Here is a 20,550-nt window from a genome sequence, read left to right as displayed (position 1 = left end):
CTTGATATGTAATATGTTGCAAAAAGTTCTCTAACAACATGAAGAGGTGAGAAAAACTAGCAAAAATAAAATTGTAAGAAACAAAAGTAAGGACACCAGATATTTCGTTCTTAGTGTGTGTGTGTGTACCCTTATTCTGTACAACAAGCTAAGTTTCTGCAAATTATCAGAATCTCTGATTTTAATTAAACAGTTAATATATATATACGTACAACAGATATTATATTTACTTCAATTCCACAACCTTTCAAGCCAAATGTTATTTATAGTCCCCCAAATAAGATTAGAGCAGCATCCTCTGCAGATCAGAGCTTGAAAGGGGGCCAAAGAGGGCAACTTCACATGAGGCTGCATTCACCATTTCACACCTAAGTGTCCCTGAAAATTGGCTGTGGTGTCCACCTGAGATGCAGGTTGATTCTTCCTGATTTCGTTCCATCTAGTTCGAACGTTTCTTTGTATTCGCCTTCTAACAAAACCCTCGTCAAAGTTAAGATGCACCGCCCCATATAATCCTGCAAGCACCCAAAAAGAAATCGAAGAACACACGGTTTAGCCAAAGACTGGCTGATAAAGTTGCAACAAGTGGTATCAGAGTCAGGTCACAGTTGCACAGTCAAGGCTGGCAAATAAGGGTCAAATCCAGCACCCTGCCTCTTGAAAATGTGACAGTATATAAGGAAACTACGAGCTATAGCAAGTATAAGCATGTGACTCTAGGTAGAATCCAACCCACATTGTCAACAAATATTCCTAAAGGATTAAATACACATAACTTAAAGATCGAGATTGCTTTCTCTAGCACTTGGCATAGTAGTATAAAAGATTTATAATGAACTCATGTTCTTAAGAAGCATAACCATTTTCGCAAAAAACAATGTATTTTTACCTTTCCGAACGTGTCATGATCCCATACTTCTATAATCAGCATATCATGCAATCCATCCTCAACAACAAAGTCGAAAGTCTGATTCCAGACAGGATTCAGATTGTCTGTTACAACCTGGAAATACAAAATGGATATCCAGACTGGATTCAGATTAAGAAAATCAATAGAAGAAACTAATCTATTGCTGAAATATAATACAAACACAAGAAATAGAGGTATCATATATACCCTGGTTTTGTTCTTGATTCCGGCTTTCTTCAAAGAAAGCACAACATACGGGTCGGCCTTTCCCATTAGATCTGTGGGAGCAAGGTCATCAGCAGAAATGACAGTAACAGAAAGTACGCCTCGCACAATGGCCTCCTTTCTTTTGTTCATATCAGCTCCATTTTCTGTAGCTTCTGCCTCACTTTCGAAAATTTTCTCTAATGCGGTCATGGAGTAGTCCTCGACAAAAGGGTTCATAAACCCATTCTTCATGCCATTGGGGCAGTACAACAGCTCCAAGTTCACCTAATGAATGTCCACAATAAGCATCATAAAACACCCTCTATTTGTATTTTGACTGTCTTTTAATTTCTATCCCAAAACCGAATCGTTTTCAATTTTTAAATAAAATTTGTTAGGATCAAGCGCTTATCACTATGTCAAAAGGATACAGTTCTGACCTGCCCCCGATATTTTTGGTCTCTTTGAACCTCCAAGTCTTTCACGAGCTCCAGCCATACATTCTTAACTTTGCAGGGCTCGAGCTCGTTCAAACTGACACGAGCACATCCAATCAACTCGCTTGACTGAAGCCCTTCATCATCGTAGATCTTTACCACCAAGTGCTGTGTTAATGGATCTTCAACAACAAACTGAAAATGCTCGTTCCAAACTGGGTTCAAGTCATTGTTCTGAAAAGAAGAATTATACTCGTTTATATTTACTTGGTCAAATGGATCCTGCAGAGAATTCTTGAAAGGAAACAGATGAACAACTTACAATTGTTTTGCTCTTTTTTGTTTTATCACGTAAGGGGCGTACATATAATGTTGCATAAGGATCAGATTTCCCAATTATGTCCTTATTTGTTAACCCCTTTGCTTGAATAAGTTTAACCTCCAACAATCCAACTGGCTTCAGTTCAAGGTCACTAAAACAAAAACAAAAGAAACTCAGAATCTCAATTAGAAATCGACGTTATTATCAAGCACAACAATATTACTAGGCAAAAACTTGTGGAAGACTGCCTCACGGATCCTTGTCCGTGAGACGGGTCAAGTCAAGATGAAAATGTAATACTAATCAGGAATAAATTGTTTGTTACTTAGTGTAATACCTGTAATCCCCAGGTAAAATGGGAATAACTTTCCGAACAGGCCACATGAGAGAATCTTCAATAGCATCTCGTATTGTGCCCTAGAGAATTGAATATCATTTTGTTAAACCAAGACTACATCCTCCAACAAAACACCAAAAACATTGACAATATATCAATTGACCATACAATTTTTTTAAGTAGTATAAACACTAGATGTTTAGCTTGGTTTGCCTGTTTGCAATTCTAAAAGAAACTGATGCAATTAAGTCAACGTTTTCACCGAACCTCAATCGCATCAGAGACGCCAGGTATTGCTGTCAGATCACCGCCAATTACTTTGAGCGTAAAATCCAGCTTTTTCTGCAAGTAAAAAAATGCTCGTAAGCCACAGATGCCAATGCCAGTTTAGATGCGGTTCTATGAGTTAATAGAACTGTCTTAGAGCTTTTAACCAAATTCCCTTCACTTATCTAAGACAAAACTCGAGAGTAGAAGCTTATATATCACCTTGTGTCTTAGAGAAACACATACAGCTCCAAAGCAAGGAAGCTCATCTACAAGCGGCCTTAAGATCAGCCTGAAAACCCCTGTAAACCCAATGTTTTTCACCTATAAAAGGGCAGAATCAGATGGCATGAAGTGAAATTCTATGAAATAGAAAGAACGTTTTTTTTTGTCCTAATCCCTAAGAATCAGTTGTTTTTGGGTGACAAAGGAAAACCCGCAACCACTACCCGAGAGTGTGCACTGGGTAAACCCCACCTTGTGACCCTAGCCAGCAAAGGATCACAATGAGGTAAACCAGCCTAGGTTTCCCATAACTGACCAGTTCAAACCAAGAAGGCTCAGTAGCATTCAACTAACCAACAACTTAGTTACCTGCACAGGTAGTGCAACACCGAGATAAGTCTTAATATCAAGTATTATACTCGGATTTCCATCCCACTGCACCTGTAACTCGATGGTAATCCCTTCACTTCCATCTTCAATGATAGAAATTCCTAAAGAAAAGCTCAATTCACGTCATCATCACAAATACTCTGCCTTAATATGATGAGCTCAAGAAATTATATAATTCAGTGGCATTCATTATGAGCAACTTAAGGAACATGTAAACAACCAAATTAAGGCTCCAACCTGTGCACTGTGGGGCAACAGTACCAAGAGTGAACCTTGAAAATTTCAATGATGCCAAAATCACTGGCCTGTATGATTCCAGAACAGGCTCGACGTTCATCTTAATCAACTCCGACGCCGCCTAATGCACTCCTCATATGTGAAACGAGTCAGGTTTTTCATAAGTATTACAGTTTTCCACATATGTATTACATTGTGCATCAAAATTATTAATTATCACAATTTTGCTCATAAGTAACAATCAGTCAATTTATCCCGTCAGCATAAGTATTACATTTCTATCTTGATTCAACCCGTTTTACCAATAAGGATTCTCACCCTATAAGCACAAAATCCCTGCACAGCGAAGAATAGAATTCTTACCTCATTCACGTATGGCCAGATCTTTTCGAGATGACTATTTAGCCACTTCAACTGAAAATTGAGAAAGGAAAATGGGAATTGAATTCTGTAAAATAGTTATACACAGAGGCAAAGATTGGACCTTCTGGTACTTAGAGAAGACAACCCAAGAAGGGTACTGGTCAGGGGTGAAGATCTTTCTGGAATCTTCCACGCTCATTCTTGCATACGCCGCAACCGTAGTAGCCTTTTTCCGGTAGTTCAAATAAATAAATGAATAAATACCAAAAAAAAAAAAAATACGAGCAGACACAGTAATAAGTAGTAGAATTCAGTTACCAGTTCACAACGGCGTTTGGACCGACTGTTTTCCGACTTCACAAACGCGATAACTAAAGCCAACCCGAATGCGATTCCGATCACTATTCCAAACAAAAACGCCATCTTTGGGCCTCTGAAAGACTCTATGGAGTGAATTGAAGTCCTTGGAAGAGTGAAGTGCTTTCTGGCGATTACTGATTATGGGGTATTAGAGTTGGCGAAATGAGTGGATTTTGGTCGTTGTAATCAAAGGATTTGCGCGGCCAAAAGCGCGAATTCTGTTGCCAGAAAGCGAAAAGATGAAAAGGATGCATGGCTGCAACTTGCAATCTGCCGACAACGTGGTTAAGGTGGTGAGGCCATGACGCTTGGAACCAATTCTATTCTTACATGTCATCACATTATCCTTTTCGGAACACACAATCAGACAAAGCATGTCAACAACTCTTATTTGTTAGGTTTCACCAATTTATTTATTTTTTTCACCAATTTAATTTATTTGTTAGGTTTCATTTTCCATGTTCATTTTTTGTCATTGACGAGACAAGATTATTGTAGCCTTTGATTAAAGGTAGGTGAATTATTGTAATATCTGATAATCAATTGATTGGGAGGTCAGCCATGGTGGGTCATCAAAGGCCGGAAATGCTGAGCCATCTACGCCAGTGACACCACTCAATTTGTGTTGCAAATATTCTGTGATTTTGATACTTGTTTCATTGCTTTCTTGACTTTTAACCTAAAACTTTACAATATGTTATATTACACAATTATATATTACAATCAATGAGTGAGTTTACTACAACAAATGACAAGACGCCTCCTTACGTGTATGAACATATTACTTTTTGATAGACCACACACAATGCGCTGACCATAGCACAAAGACTCAAACCCATCAATTACATTTTTATAAGTTGTGAATCATAGAGTAGAGATTTGCACTTGTCGGTTACTTTTTGACAGGTTACGCACAACACGTGAATCATATTGCGGGTCGGAGATTTTAACCTTCTAATTACTTTTTGACATACACACACAACATGTAGACCATAGTGTGGAGATTCAAATTAAACTTATAACATTTTAGATAGGTAGACGTACTCTAATACCAAATTGAAATATGTGTAATCTAAATTGAAGCTCAATAGTATTCTCTCTGATTTATATGAGCAAATTTTACTTTATTAATCGATTATTGTGGTATTGTCACATTTAGTGCTACTCTTTTATTATCTCATCCTATCCTATATATAATAAAGCTATATGGTCTTGTGAAAATTGAATGTTGCATTTAATTTTCACAAGACCATATGACTTTAAGATGTGAAAGTCTTGTGAAAATTAAATGGGCTTTAAGATGTGAAAATTACTTTAAGATGTGAAAATTAAATGCTTAAAGCCATATGGCTTTAAGAAGCATGCATGCAACGCCAAAGTCCATAAGTTTGAAATTAATATATAGCATAGCTATGTGGCTTAATATTTAAGATTGTTGATGTGCATATTGAGGACTACGGAGACAAAGATGCGTTATTCGTGGATTCATCGGATAATATCCAACAACACTCTCCAACTTAATTGACGTGAAGTAAGCTTAGTAACATTAAGATTATATTCTTGAATTATTAGTTCTTATCTTTTATTGATTACACACTTAATTCGATAGTATTTGGAAAAGAATTATTATTGAATTTAGGGACGTTTGGTTCGAATAATGGAATCAAAATCATAATTTGAATCAAATATTTGGTAATTACAACTTTAACAAAAATAAATTTTTAGAAAAATACAACTTTAAGTATTTTACGTATTTGAATTAAGCTTGAATAGCTTAAACTTGTGTAGAGTCGAGCTCGATCTAAAAAAAATTGAGTTTGAGTTTCGATTTTTTAAATCAAACAAAACTTTAAGTTTTGACTATTTAGATTTGACTCAAGTTATTTACGTTGTACAGGAGCCTTTGTGTCTCTGAGTTGTTAAATTAAATTTTCTGAACGAATAACGGCCCGTTATTATTTTTTTTTATATGGAAGCATACACTTAATTGAGAGAATGAGAGGCAACATCCTAGCTAGGGCCACGATTGAGGTAGAGACTAACGCATAGCGCGATCAACATTAGTGGCATGTTGCTCACTTGCTTGTCTTTTTTATTAACCAAGATAGTCTCGTAGTCTTATTAGGTACTACAACTCGAATTTGATCCATTGAATTTTCTTCGAAAAATAGAGTTAGAATTGGAAAGAAGTACCTGAGGTAAAGAAATCCCTCAAGAAATAGGTGAGAATTTGGAAACAGATTTGTTTGCAATTTATTCTTAGACAAGAATACTAACTACTAAGGCTGTTTTCATTCCTGAAAGAGGACCTCTTGCAAAATACTATAGTGTGTAAGCAGTAAGATAATGTGGAATATTTATTTTTATTTTGTTTTATTTTTTTTATCCTATGTGGCTTGAAAGCTTGCTACAACCTTTTGACTTTTTTTTTTTTTTTACTTTTTGTTATTTTAATATTATTTTATTATTATATTTATATAATATAATAATATAATATGAAAGTGAGATCACTTTTAAAAGTGAGAGAGTATTTTAGGGATATAGAGAAAATAGTTGAAGAATTGTAAATTTAATGATGTGGGAGTGGACTCATTTTTTAAAGTAAGATAGTATTACAGGGGTAAGGATAGCCTAAGGCTATCTTTATCCCTAAGATTTTGCTTCTTTCAAAGTGACATGGCATAAGCCATGTCACTATTTATTAATTAAAATTTGCATTTTAAGTACATTTCTATCACATTTAAATAATAATAGTATTAAAAATGTGGTCTCACTTTTAAAAGTGTGTTAAAATTACAAATTGTAAATATAATGATGTGAAAATAGGACTCACTTTTAAAAGTGAGAGAGTATTACAGTGATAAAGATAGCCTAAGAACTTTTTAATATAGCTTGGTTGAAAACATTAAATGTATAAAAAAAAACAAAAAAAAAATACCATCAAGATATGGTTGGAACTTGAGGGTCCCACTCATAGTTGAAGCACCCCTACTAGGAGCTATATGCTAGTCTGCGAGACACCCCTGGACTTGCTGACATGAGAATTTATCTAAGGCATCCTTAATAGAAGATTTATCACGATTTTTTAAAAAACGATAAATAATGTGAATGAGAAAATGTGAAAAGAGAGAATGGGTGAGGTTCTATAGTAAATACGTGATTTTTTAATTTGCAGTGAGTGAATCTCACCACTGAGGAGAAGAGTTGCGCCTCACAACGCGTGAGGCGCAACTCTCGCACCCAGTCGGGCGCATGTAGTCGCGCCCTCTTAGGCACGTAAATCTGTATTTTTTAAAAAAATAAATTTCAGATTTTGATTTTATTTTTTTTCTTTTCATTATTTTCTCCCCTCTCATTTTCTATTTCGTAGTCTTTCAAAAACTCTTCAAATACCTCACACTATTGAGGATGCTCTAAGGGCATCCTCAATAGTGTGAAAATTTTAAGGGGATTTTATAGGTGTGATTAGGAAAGAGAAAATGAGAGAAAAAGAAATAAACAAAAAAGAAAAAAAAAACAAAAAGATTAACGCGCTCGCTGGGCGCGCTGTTTCTTATAAACGAGCAAGGAATGCCCAAATTATTAAATAGATGGGACCCAAATTACTGATAAAATTCCCATTTTACTGCAACAATCTCAGCCTCCTCTCTCCTCTCTCCTCCACCTTGCATTTTTCTTCTTAAAATTTGTGCAAAATCTCCCTACTGGGGATGGCCTAAGAGCATCCATAGTAGTGAAAATTTTTTGTATTTTTTTGAGTGCCACATAGGAGTGAGAAGAGGGAGGGAAAAAAAAAAAAAAAAAAAAAAAAGCAAAAGGAAAAAAAAAAACATAATCTGAAAATTCTAAAAAAAAAAAAAAATAGCAAACAAAGGTTTTTGAGTCATAGTGGCCGCCAGCTGGCAGCCACTCTGACGTGCCCCAGCAGGCGCGAAATGTGCTTCACTTGCGCACTTTAGTCTCTTTTATTTTATTTTTCTTTTAAATACTCCTGCAAAAACAAAGAGTAAACTTTTTGAAAAAAAAAAAAAAACACCATTCACATCAGTTAAAATCCTAAGGGTAGATTTTGTGTTATGCAAAATTTGTGTAAAAATCACAAATGTAAATGTCCTAACTACAAATTCTAGGATGCAAAGTTAGGTCTTCCTTTCTTGATGCAAAGTTAGGTTCCAATCCTTCTTTTATTTGGAGCAGCTTGATGGCAACACAGGAGATCATCCGTAAGCACTCCAGATGGAGAATAGGGAATGGTTCGTCTACTCGCATTTGGGGAGACAATTGGCTGCCAGATAACAACAATCCAAAGATTCAATCGTTTCCCTACCCGTTCATGGAGAATTCAAAAGTGGAAGACCTCATTGATCCCATTACTCATTCTTGGGAAGAATATACTATCCGGAACATCTTCACAATCAGAGATGCGGACCTAATCATGAAGATACCTTTACCCAAGCAACTTGTGCAGGACAAAGTCATTTGGGGCCCTGAAGATAGTGGCTTGTTCTCAATTAAAAGCTGCTATAAATCCATCGGAGAAGAGTTGAGGATGGAGGATACCAAGTGATGGGGTGAGAACCCCGGCCCAAGAAAAGAGGCCCAGAAAGAATGCATGGGCCGAGTCCAGGACTCGGCCCAGGTCCAAAGAGGGAGGCCCAGTTCAGAAACCGGAAGGACGGCCCAATACCAAACGGGGACGAGGAGTCGGCCCAGGCCCGACCTAGGAGAGGACTCGGTCCAGAGAGCCGTTGAGAGAGCCTTCAACGCAGTTAAGACAAGGAGCCGTTGAGGCATTAAAGGCCGGGCTCGGTCCGCCAGTTACTAGCCAAAAGAGAGCCGTTGGCAGAATCCGTAACGTCGCCCAACGGCTCGGCGCATTGAATGTAATCTTTAAGTCGGCCATCATAAGCCTTTAAGTCAGTAGAGGAGGAGCCACTATAAAGAGGGCTCCTCCACCATTGTATGAGGCAGATTCAAGAACCCGGAGAGGGAATAGACAAGTACTACTAAGCATCATATTTTACTAAGACTCAAACCCTTTTGGGAAAGGTGTATCCTCCAGCTTAAGGTTGTGTTGGTCCTCCTTGGGCTCGAAAACCCAAAAACCATCACTGGCGCCGTCTGTGGGGATTGAAACGAAGAGTCACGTGTCCTCTTGGGTGAGGCGAGTCCGAGAAACAATAGTTGAATCAGGTCAGCTCCAGACATGGCTGGAAGCGGGGAACAGTCGAGCCGTCAAGACAACGGACGAGAGGCCGACTTGAGAAACCAGCTGAATAGAAGAAACGCCCGAAGCCATGAAAACGAGACGACACCGCCGCCGACGCCGCTGAGAAACCCGCAATTACCTCAAGTGCAGCTCACCCCGGAGCAGTTGCGTGCAATCGGACGCGCCTGCGCGGAAGCGAGCCTAGGAGTGAGAGAACAGTCCATCACTCGCCAGTTGCAACGCGAGTTGCAACCGCCTCAGAGGCCAGACAATCGGCAATTGAGCCGACGGGCAGAAAGCCAACCGGTGCAATCCGTTCATTCCCGGCTGGGTCCCAGCATCGGACGTCGGTCGGCAAGGGAGCGATTAGGCCGAAAGGAGCCCAGTCGTGCCCCATTAGTCGCCCGCGACCGACAAGCTGCACGAGAGAAGAGCCGAACCAAAAGAGCCAGGACTGAGACTCGTCGTGTGGAGCAACCTCCCCGCAACCCCGTCCCACCGGCTGAATCTGAGGTCGGTGAAAGCACGGAATCCACGGGAAATCGCACCCGGGAGAGGATCGAAGTGGCTAACCTAGTACAGGAGGTACGAAGCCTGAAAGAGCGGATGGAAGGAAAAACCAAATCCCCAGGACGTACGTTGCTGACCGCCTTACCCTTCTCAGACGAGGTTATGGCCTTTAAGATACCGAACGACTTTAAGTTCCCGGAGCAAGCCACATTCGACGGATCAGGCGACCCGCGAGAACATCTATTGAGTTACCAAGCTAAGATGCAAGTCCTAGGAGTGCGGGATCCGGTCATGTGCCGTGCCTTCTTACCTACGCTGAAGGGGCCCGCCCAAAGATGGCTTGTAAGTCAGCCCCCAGGGTCGATCCACAGCTTTGAAGAACTGGCAGACCGCTTCATGAGCCACTATGCCGCTAACATCAAGCCACAGAAGGATCTGACGCACTTAGGCGACATCCATCAGGATGAAGGCGAGTCCTTGAAAGCCTATCTTGCTCGCTGGCAGAAGGAGATCCAGTCGATAGAAGAGGTGGAGGACCAAACAGCGCTCACCTTCTTCATTGAATCTTTGCGATCCGGACAGCTGTATCGAGATCTAAGGGACAACCGCCCGGCGACATACGCGGAGGCTGTCCAGATGGCCAATAAGAGGGCCAACACAGAGCAGGCCATGAAGCATAAACGGCAGCGCGAGGTCGGTGGGTCCGCCAACGGAAAAAGGACGCGGGTGGAAACGAGAGAAAGGCGTTCGGATGCCGCCCGGCGACCCGAGGTCAGGCGACCGTATGACCGACCCGTCGTTCACACCTATCGACCGGTTCCAGAGCGACCAGTCCGCGAAGTACAGGCGGTCGCCCCGCCTCCGCCTCCGCCGATGGACGACCGAGCAGCGGACGAGGATACGGGTAAGACTTCTAAATATTGTCGCTATCACAAATCTTATACTCACAGCACAGAAGAATGCTACTATCTAAAGAAGATTATGGAGGGGATCATCCAGCAAGGGACATCGCCCCCTAACCAATGGAAGCGAGGGTCGACCGGCCGAGGAGGTGAGGGACCCGTCGCCGACTCAGAAAACAGCCGAGGCAAGCAGCCGGCTTCCGAAGAGGATGAAGCCCAATGGCGCCAGAAGCCGGTCATTAACATGATAGTCGGTGGGCCAGAAGGCGGCGATTCCGCGAACACCCGAAAAGCCTGGGCTCGGCAGCTATATGTCGGAACAGTCTATGGTCGAGAAGAGAGCTCCAAAAAGATATGCCGGGAGCCCATCGTGTTCACCGATAAAGACCTGCCAGCCTATGGTCGAGAAGAGAGCTCCAAAAAGATATGCCGGGAGCCCATCGTGTTCACCGATAAAGACCTGCCAGCCGGGGAAACCCCGCATCGAGACGCGTTGGTCATCGCCATGGACATCAACGGTGTGGTCGTTCGCCGAATCCTGGTCGACACCGGGAGCAGCGTCAACGTACTGTACCTGGAGACCTTTACCAAGATGGGGCTGACCCGAGAACAGCTCAGGCCCGTGAACACCCCTCTCGCCGGTTTCACCGGGGACTCGGTGGAGGCGGAAGGGTCCATCACTCTTCCTGTGGAAATCGGCAGCTATCCGAATGTGCAGCAGTTGAGCATGAAGTTCATCGTGGTCGATCTAGCCTGCTCACACAACGCCATACTCGGCCGCCCGGGTTTGGAAGACCTCGGGGCTCTGATCTCAATCGAACATTTGTGCCTGAAATTCCGCACGCCGAACGGAATAGGAACGGTGCGTTGTGACCGCAAGGTCGCCCGCGACTGCTATCTGCAGGCATGTAGAGGTATGGGCAAGCGTGGGATGCAGGTCCATGAGATCACCGAGAGGCCCCCTAAGAAAACAGTGATACCACGCCCGGAGCCGGCCGTCGAGCTAGAGGAAGTTGAAGTGGACCCAGCGCAGCCAAGCAGGCGAGTGAGAATCGGAGTCGGCCTTTCGGAGAAGTTAAAGGGGGAAATCACGAGAGTACTCCAAGAGCACCGGCTGGTCTTCGCCTGGGGCCCAGAAGATATGCCCGGCGTAGATCGATCGGTCATATCGCATCGACTCGCCGTAGACCCGGAGCACCGGCCGGTCGTGCAAAAGAAACGATACTTGGCCAACGAACGGAGGGAGTTTGTGAAGAAAGAAGTCAGCACGCTGTTAGCAGCCGGACACGTCCGTGAGGTCAAGTACCCGGAATGGTTGGCTAACGTGGTCCTTGTGCCCAAGCCCCCGACGTGGCGAATGTGTGTAGACTACACAGATCTTAACAAAGCGTGCCCAAAGGATCCGTTTCCTCTGCCCCGAATCGACCAGCTAGTCGACGAGACGGCCGGGTCGGCGTTGCTCAGTTTTATGGATGCCTTCAGAGGGTACCATCAAATATTCAAGCACCCGGCAGACGAGGAGAAGACCGCCTTCCTAACTCCGGACGGAGTGTATTGCTATCAAGTCATGCCATTCGGACTCAAAAATTCCGGGGCTACGTACACCCGAATGGTCGCCCGGTTATTCCACCACCTGCTAGGAAAGTCGATGGCCGCGTACGTCGACGACATGCTCGTCAAGAGTCGAGAGGAGGACAAGCACGCGGAGGATTTAGCCGACTGCTTTAAAGTAATGATAAAGTATAACCTCCGACTGAACCCCAAGAAGTGTGCGTTCGCCGTCCAGGGCGGTAAGTTCTTGGGCTACATGGTCACCAAACGAGGCATTGAGCCTAACCCATAGAAAGTACAAGCCATCCTCGACATGCAGCCTCCTACTACTATCAAAGACCTACAACGCTTGACCGGACGACTGGCCGCTCTCAGCCGTTTTCTGAGCAAATCGGCGGATAAGACTGTGCCTTTCTTCGAAGCCATGAAGAAGAAAGAGGGATTCACTTGGACTGCCGAATGCCAACAGTCGTTCGAGGAATTAAAACGATATCTGTCGACTCCCCCAGTACTGTCTACCCCCCAGGAGGGCGAGCCATTACTGTTGTACCTCGCCGCCTCGGCCAAAGCGGTAAGTTCGGTGTTGGTTCGAGAGGAGGACCGAGTCCAGCACCCGGTTTACTATGTAAGCCGCTCACTGAAAGCTGCCGAGACACGGTACACTGCCCTGGAAAAGATCGTGTATGCCTTGGTGGTCACCGTTCGCAAGTTGGCGCCTTATTTCCAAGCCCATACCGTCCGGGTCCTGACGGATCAACCACTCGGGAGTGTACTACGGAACCCCTTGTCTTCTGGCCGGCTAGTGAAGTGGGCCGTCGAGCTGACTCAATACGGGATCGAGTACCAACCCAGGCCCTCCATCAAAGGCCAAGCTTTGGCCGACTTCCTGGTCGAGTGTACGGCGAGCGAGGAGGAGAAGGAAAGTGCCTCGGAAAGCACCCCGGGCGAGTGGTGGGAGATGCATGCGGACGGAGCATCAAGTCGACAGCACTGCGGAGGCGGCGTTGTGCTCATCACCCCGGAGGGATTTCGGCTGTATTACGCCCTAAGGTACCTGTTCTCTGTATCAAATAACGAGGCCGAGTACGAAGCAGTATTGAACGGCCTCCGACTCGCCAAGGGTCTAGGAATCGAACGGCTACGAGTCAAAACCGACTCCCGACTAGTGGTCGGGCAGATCTCGGGTACGTGCGAAGCTAAGAACGCGAGGATGGCGTTGTACAAAGAATGTGCCACCAAGATGTTGAAGGGGTTCGAAGCTTATGAAATAGAATACATATCCCGGGCGGACAACGTAGAGGCCGACATCTTGTCTAAAATCGCCCTGGAAGGGGTGCCGGACCGCTTAATAAAGATTTGCCAGAAGGAGGAGCTAAGTCGGCCGAGTGTCGAAGAGGCGCCGCTAGATATCCAGCAAGTAAGCATCGAAGGGTGGGATCGAGAGAAAAACCCGGAGATGTTCTGGATAGATGACATCCGGCGATTCAAGGAAACAGGCGAGTTGCCAGCTGACCCATCAGTCGCCGCAAGGGTTCGGCGGAAAGCTCCCTCTTTTCGGATCGTAGACGGAGACCTATATAAACAGTCGTTCGGAGGACCCTTGTTGAAATGCCTACTTAAGCCTGAGGCCGAGAAGGTAATGGATGAAGCCCACAGAGGCATTTGCGCTGCGCACCAGGGCGCTCACACGCTCGCCCGAAAATTGGTCGTTCAAGGGTATTACTGGCCGACCATGATGCGAGATTGTGTTGAACGGATGTCCAAATGTGGCGTTTGTCAGGCATTCGCCAGGAAAGACACTCGGCCAGCCACCTTCTATACACCGGTCACCACTGCCATTCCCTTCGCCAAATGGGGAATAGACCTGTTGGGACCATTACCCGTCGCCCCGGGAGGATTGAAGTTTTGCGTTGTGGCCATCGATTACTTCACCAAGTGGGTCGAGGCGGAACCCCTGGCTACCATCACCGAGTACCAGTGTCGACGTTTTCTGTGGAAAAAGGTGATCTGTCGCTACGGTTTGCCCGAGCACATCGTCAGCGATAACGAGCGACAGTTTGATTGCCAAGCGTTCGCCGAATTCTGCCGCCGACACGGTATCAAGCATACCAAGGTATCGGTGGCCTACCCCCATGCAAATGGACAGGTGGAGAATGTGAACCGAACCCTGGTCGATGGGATCCGGAAGAAACTCGAAGACGTCCGAGGAAACTGGGCGGACGAGCTTGATCGAGTCCTTTGGGCCTATCGCACTACCCAGCGGCGAGCGACGGGAGAGAGTCCGTTCTCGCTCGCATACGGCTTTGAGGCCAAGGTTCCCGTCGAAGTGGTCGAACCCACCCACCGGGTTCGCACCTACTCGGACGCAACAAATGAGGAGAGCCTGCAGATTGAGAAAAATTTTCTAGAAGAAAGAAGGGAAGCCGCGAGTGCGCGAATAGCTGAGTACCAGCAGGCAGTGAAAAGATACCGCGACCGCAGAACTCGCCCGCGAACCTTCCAGGTTGGCGACCTAGTGCTGCGGGATCGACAAGCCAGCCAGCCCACCGAAGGAGGCAAGCTCGCGGTCAAGTGGGAAGGACCGTACCGCATCGCGACCGTAGTTCAGGCCGGGACTTACAAGTTAGAGACCATGGAAGGCAAGCTTATAGATCGAATATGGAATGCTACGCATCTGAAAAGATTTTATCAGTAGCCAATGACAAGTCATGTATGAGATCGAGGATTCCAAGAAATCCGAATAAAAGTGCGTGGGTTGCAGCCAATCGTCCCCAGGGACTCGGCGAGTATATATAGAAACAACGGGGCACTGACCCTAAACCGTTTCTGAGAACAGAAAAAGCCTAAAGGAGTCGCCTCGACTGAGGGACTCGGCGAGAGAAAGATAGGAAACAAGGGCCCAGACCCTTAGACGTTTCCGTGAAAAAGCCAAAAGGAGTCGCCTCGACTGAGAGACTCGGCAAGTATATATAGAAACAACGGGGCACTGACCCTAAACCGTTTCTGAGAACAGAAAAAGCCTAAAGGAGTCGCCTCGACTGAGGGACTCGGCGAGAGAAAGACAGGAAACAAAGGGCCCAGACCCTTAGACGTTTCCGTGAAAAAGCCAAAAGGAGTCGCCTCGACTGAGAGACTCGGCAAGTATATATAGAAACAACGGGGCACTGACCCTAAACCGTTTCTGAGAACAGAAAAAGCCTAAAGGAGTCGCCTCGACTGAGGGACTCGGCGAGAGAAAGATAGGAAACAAGGGCCCAGACCCTTAGACGTTTCCGTAAAAAAGCCAAAAGGAGTCGCCTCGACTGAGAGACTCGGCAAGTATGTATAGAAACAACGGGGCACTGACCCTAAACCGTTCCTGAGAACAGGAAAAGCCTAAAGGAGTCGCCTCGACTGAGGGACTCGGCGAGAGAAAGATAGGAAGCAAGGGGCCAGACCCTTAGTCGTTTCCAAGAGAAAAAGCGGAAAGGAGTCGCCTCGACTGAGGGACTCGGCGAGAAAGAGCTGGGAGACAAGAGCCCAGGCCCTTAGTCGTTTCTCGGAGGAAGCATGAAAGAGTCACCTTGACTGAGGAGCTCGGCGAGGAAAAAGTAAAGTTCAAAGCCTTAGAAGAATGCCAATATTAAAAGAGCCCAAGGACAAATTCCGTGAAAAGAGATGAAAAAAAACTGTTTCTTTATTAAAATACGGCCGATAAGGAGGCCAGCCCTTACAAAAAGAGGGTCTATTCTAAAAAGACCCTAGTCTACAGTGGAGGGGGTATCGACGGCGACCCCTTCAACTTGCGCCCCCGCCGATGGTCCAGCAAGGGGAACAGAGGAAGGGTCCTCCGCCTGAGGAAGGGACTCGGCAAGCTCTGGAGGCGTCGCCGCAGGAAGAGTCGCCGGGTCAGTAGGCGCAATCGGCCCATCAGCGTCCAGCACCGGCTTGAGGCCCCAGCTCTCGGGAGTAAACGAAGGGTCGCGGGCCAACAAGGTGGCGTGAATCTCCATCTGCGCCTCGCGGAAGCCGAGGCGGTAATCTCGCTCGCCCAGGTCGAGGAGGAAATCATCGCCCTCCGGGGTCGCCAGCCACTCCTTGGCCACCTCTCTCCTCCGAGCTGCCACCTCCGCCTGCACATCCGCCTCGAAGGCCGCCGACTTCTTATAATCTGCGACGGAAGTCGCGGCGATCGTGGCCACTTTGCCCTTCTCCTCCTCCCATTGACGGGTGACCCTCAGCAGCTCGGCGTTGTGCACCTCCACCATCTTGAGGTGCTTCGCCTGCTCTTCCAGAAGAGCTTCCTCTGTCTGGCGCTGCTTGGCGGTCATGGCCCGCATATCGTTCCTAAAGCCCTGGAACCGATTGCCCAGTTCCATCTGGAGGGCGAGGTCCTGCACACCCAGCCGTCAGTCGAACAGAAAAGAAAAGAAAAATAAAAAAATAAAAAAAATAAAAAAAAATAAAAAAAAAAAAAGAAAAGAGAGTAAACAGAGGGAAAGGCCGAATGAGTAACACTTACGCGATACGACTGCCGGAGCAAAGCCTCGATGATGAACCCGTCGCCAAGAGCACGGGTCGACTCCACATCCTTTGGCAAAAGAACATCCTTGCACCACTTGCGAACGGAGGTGTTGCCCATCCAGATTTGGGCGTCCTCGTCCACCTCGTGGCACAGCCTGATCCTCTTTGGAGCCGGCCCCTCCGTAGGCTCAGCAGGCCGCTTAGAACTCGGACTCTCAGTAGAGGGAGGAGGCGGCTGCCGACTGGGCGATACCACGGGCGAAGGTGTGAGGTCGACCACGTTGTGGGAAGACGGAGGAGTCGGCCGGACCGCCGGCGATGGCTGAGAAGAGGACGCAGCGGCCGTACCCGTGGAGCGTTGCGTCAGGCGACGCCTCATCTTTTCCGCTCTATTTGCCATCTCAGGAGTCGGTGCGATTGCTTCGCCGGAGCTGGAGGTATCGGAGTCGTACGGACCTGTAAAAGAAATACACTCACTTGTGAGTGTTCCCGTAGAAAACAAAAAGCAAGACGAGAAGGAAGAGGAAAGAGACGCTACCTATGGTGGCGGCGCCCTCCGGCAGAAGGCCATGCTTGGCCATGGCCCGGACTCGAGACCAGTACTTAACGGAGTACGGCCCGAAGCCCTTCAAGAAGTCGCCGCCCATGACAGCATCCTCCGTAAAGACGGCGCGCCGAGAGCAGGGCTTGAAGAGAGTCGCCGGCCAAAGGGTCGGAAAGGTGAAGGAAGAGGAGCGAGGTCGGACGAAGAAATAAAGGGGCTTCCACTCTTTTATCGAGTCGGACAACCCCTCGAAAAGTTGTCGCCCCGGACGGGCGGCCACTTGGATAAAGCCGGGCGAGTGAGAGCCGACCTTGTTCACGGTAAAGAGGTACCGGAATAGGTCCAGGCTCGCACTTCCACCAATGACAGAGATTGATGAAGCTGGTAAGGAGTCGGTGAGAGTTAGGCACTAACTGGCCCGGGACCAAGTTATAATGCCGAAAGAGAAGCGAAAGAAATGGGTGTGGGGGCACTCGGAAGCCGAATGCAACCGAGTGCAAATGGATACCCACAAAACCCTCCGGCGGGTCGTGGATAGGCCGGCCCTCCGCCGCGACGACCATGGCCGAAGGGCCAAGCAGAAAGCGGGCCATATCCAGGTCCGCCGTTGTGGCCGACGACGGAAGACCGGACGGCCGGACAACCGAGTCAAACTTGCCTCGCGGCCGTGCAACACCGCCCGGCAAAGCCGCCACCGTAGTTAACGGGGCTGGGCTCATCGGAGTGGCCGCCCCAGAAGAAGAAGGGGCTAAGAGGGAAGAAGAAGACACCGCCTGGAAGTCCGCCGGCATTTCCAGGCGGCGGACGACGGAAGAAGAAGAAGAGGATGATGGAGAGGTCCCCGCCGGATTGTCAAAAGACGGCCGACGGGAGGAAGAAGAAGAATGAGAAGAGGAAGGCATTACTTACAGATTGGAGTTGAGGCTGAGAACACGATGAAAGAGCAGAAGCTTGGTGGGAGAATTGAAGAAGAAGAATGGAAGGAAAAGGCCTTTTAAAGGGAGAAGGAAGTCCAAGAGGCTGCCACGCGGCGCCTCCGTAGTGGAGGAATCGGAGGCGACAAGACGTCGAAGGGACGCCGCATTTAATGCCTCGATGGGCGGAACGACGGTTCAGGCCTAGGGCTAGCCTGCAAGCGGCGCGTCTACCCTAGGCCAAGGCTGAGTGACGATGACCCGGCCTGCCAGACCAAAGGCCCATCAAGGCAAAGACTATGGGGGCCCATCCAGATCTCGCTGGAAGTTTCTAGAAGTGACCCGGCCGGGTCCGGCCAAATAAAGAGGCCCGGACGAGCTTCAGGTTGCAAGATCGGCCGAAAAAATTTGCCAAGTCCCCCACCCACGGGACTTAGTCGGACAGAGTTTACAAGTCGGTCATAACGACCAAGAGCCGGCCAAAGGAACACACAAAAACCGGGGACCGAAAAGTAAAAACGAGATTTTATTCCATAAAGACAGGGGTACAAGACCGAGGACTCGGCTATAGGCATTACACAGAAAAGACAGGCCTAGGGCTTAACTTCCTCCTCCTCCGCGTGACGCACCGGCTCCGGACCCTCCAAACAGTAGTGGGGGCGGAAAGGCAACGGACTCGGCTCAGGCTCGGGCTCGGGCAGTTCATCCAGATACACAGCAGGCTTCCCATCTACGACCATCTGCAGGGGCCTCTCCAGAGCACTCGGCGACATGGCCACGCCAAAAAGCGGAGGAGCCTCCCAGTCTAGGTCCCCCTCTGGCTCTGGATCTTCTACCATGGGCACCATCTCGTCCTCCTCCGGTTCCACGACCATCGGATCAAGCATGTCAGGAGGCACCACGATGGGATCAGAAGCGGAGTCGCCCACCAGGTACCCTCCGCTAGCCGCCCTCTTCCGCCGGAGCTCCTCCTGCCGGGCATGCTCCTTATTACGGATGGACCAACGACGATCACCGTCCCTGAAACTCATAGCTTGAGGTTTTTGAGGTGTAAAATGGTGAGAAAGCACAGAGCTACCAAAAGCCCTTATATATAGAGCCTCGAGAGAGCAACGACCGAGGCGCAAATCACGGAGGGAATCGTAACTGACATAACTGAGCCGGATTGGATGGGCAGCGTGAATCTCTGTCAGAGATTAATCCCATCCAATTAGCTCGGGAAGGGTGAGATTCGCACGCTAAACTGGAAAAAGCCTGGCTCGCCCTGGGAAGCGAGATTTACAAGTGTCAAGCGGAAGTAGGACTCGACATCGCAGCCGACTCCTCGACAATTGAGACGGACGAGTGCACTAAATATACTGAAAAAGATGAAAACTGAAGGCCGAAAATATTTTATTATAAAATAAAGAAGGTGCAGGTTACAAGGAGCTTATTACAGAGTAAGCGAGTGCTCCTAACAGAACTACCCCTCTAGAGAATCCGGCCGACCCCAGTTCACAAAGATCACTCACTCGGCGAGGAGGAGCCGCTTCCAAAGAACCCTTCCGATGGCCCAGGAGAGGGTGGGCAAAGCGAGTCCCAGAACGCCGGCATGAGTGGCGGCACAACCAGCTCTTCATCGTCCGGGTACATCTCCTGATAACGAGCGAAGTCTTCCTCGTTCATTAGCCCGGTAACCGGACCGTCCAAGTCATCCAGAGGAATAGAAAAGGTCATATGAAAGGTCAGCTGCTCTGGGACAGGCACGTCAACAACGGTCCCGCCTGGGGAAGTTACTCGAGCAGACCCCGGAGGGGGAGAATGGCGAGAAGTCGGAGCGACTTCATGACGAGCAGGAGTCGGCGGATGAAGAGCCATAGAGGCAGCGCCAGCAGGTGATCTCTGTGGAGTCGGACGGGGAGCCTTCCTTTTAGGCTCCCTCTCAGGCCGAGTCCGTTTCAAAGGCAAAGGGCGCCGGGGCGACCCAAAATCAATCTGCTTCCCTTTCAGTGGTGAGCGACCCATAAGGAATTAGTAAGTTAAGAAAAGAACGGCCAAGGTCATTTATAGGTGTCAGGCCAGGCCGAGGAGATCAGAACGGTCCCGCGAGATCCGGGAGATAGCGAATAATCTGGGCCAATCCTGAGTCATTCAAGGCACGGATTCGGTGAGCAGGAGATGGTTACTACTTTTCCAAACCCAGGTTGGTGGACCGGGTATGGAAAAGTGAGGGACTAGTTGATGGGGTGAGAACCCCGGCCCAAGAAAAGAGGCCCAGAAAGAATGCATGGGCCGAGTCCAGGACTCGGCCCAGGTCCAAAGAGGGAGGCCCAGTTCAGAGACTGGAAGGACGGCCCAATACCAAATGGGGACGAGGAGTCAG

The 20,550-nt window shown here is 47.5% G+C and overlaps 1 protein-coding gene across 1 annotated transcript; it reads right to left on the bottom strand.

Annotated features, from left to right (window-relative positions):
• Positions 1-166: 166 nt before the first annotated feature.
• LOC109178723 (synaptotagmin-5-like) lies at positions 167-4,394 on the bottom strand. Its single transcript, XM_019328258.1, has 13 exons — positions 4,014-4,394; positions 3,817-3,921; positions 3,696-3,746; positions 3,333-3,453; positions 3,075-3,196; positions 2,703-2,804; positions 2,481-2,555; positions 2,214-2,293; positions 1,877-2,027; positions 1,558-1,788; positions 1,118-1,402; positions 890-1,003; positions 167-515 (listed from the first exon to the last, which is right to left on the bottom strand). The coding sequence occupies exons 1-13, from the start codon at positions 4,116-4,118 to the stop codon at positions 369-371; spliced, it is 1,689 nt and encodes a 562-aa protein (XP_019183803.1). The 5' UTR covers positions 4,119-4,394; the 3' UTR covers positions 167-368.
• Positions 4,395-20,550: the final 16,156 nt, after the last annotated feature.

The sequence above is a fragment of the Ipomoea nil genome, unplaced genomic scaffold, assembly GCF_001879475.1.
Source record: "Ipomoea nil cultivar Tokyo-kokei standard unplaced genomic scaffold, Asagao_1.1 scaffold0869, whole genome shotgun sequence".
Classification (NCBI taxonomy): Eukaryota; Viridiplantae; Streptophyta; class Magnoliopsida; order Solanales; family Convolvulaceae; genus Ipomoea; species Ipomoea nil.
Note: the sequence above shows the minus strand (reverse complement) of the source record. Positions and strands in the feature narration are given on the sequence as shown.

What these genes read in the sequence shown, in the direction of transcription:
- LOC109178723 (XM_019328258.1), bottom strand. Translation starts at nt 4,118, where the DNA reads ATGGCGTTTTTGTTTGGAATAGTGATCGGAATCGCATTCGGGTTGGCT. An exon ending in GTGTTGCACTACCTGTGCAG is followed by an intron (nt 2,805 to 3,074) that starts GTAACTAAGTTG and finishes GCCCTTTTATAG; the next exon opens with GTGAAAAACATTGGGTTTAC. An exon ending in GCGTCTCTGATGCGATTGAG is followed by an intron (nt 2,294 to 2,480) that starts GTTCGGTGAAAA and finishes TCAATTCTCTAG; the next exon opens with GGCACAATACGAGATGCTAT.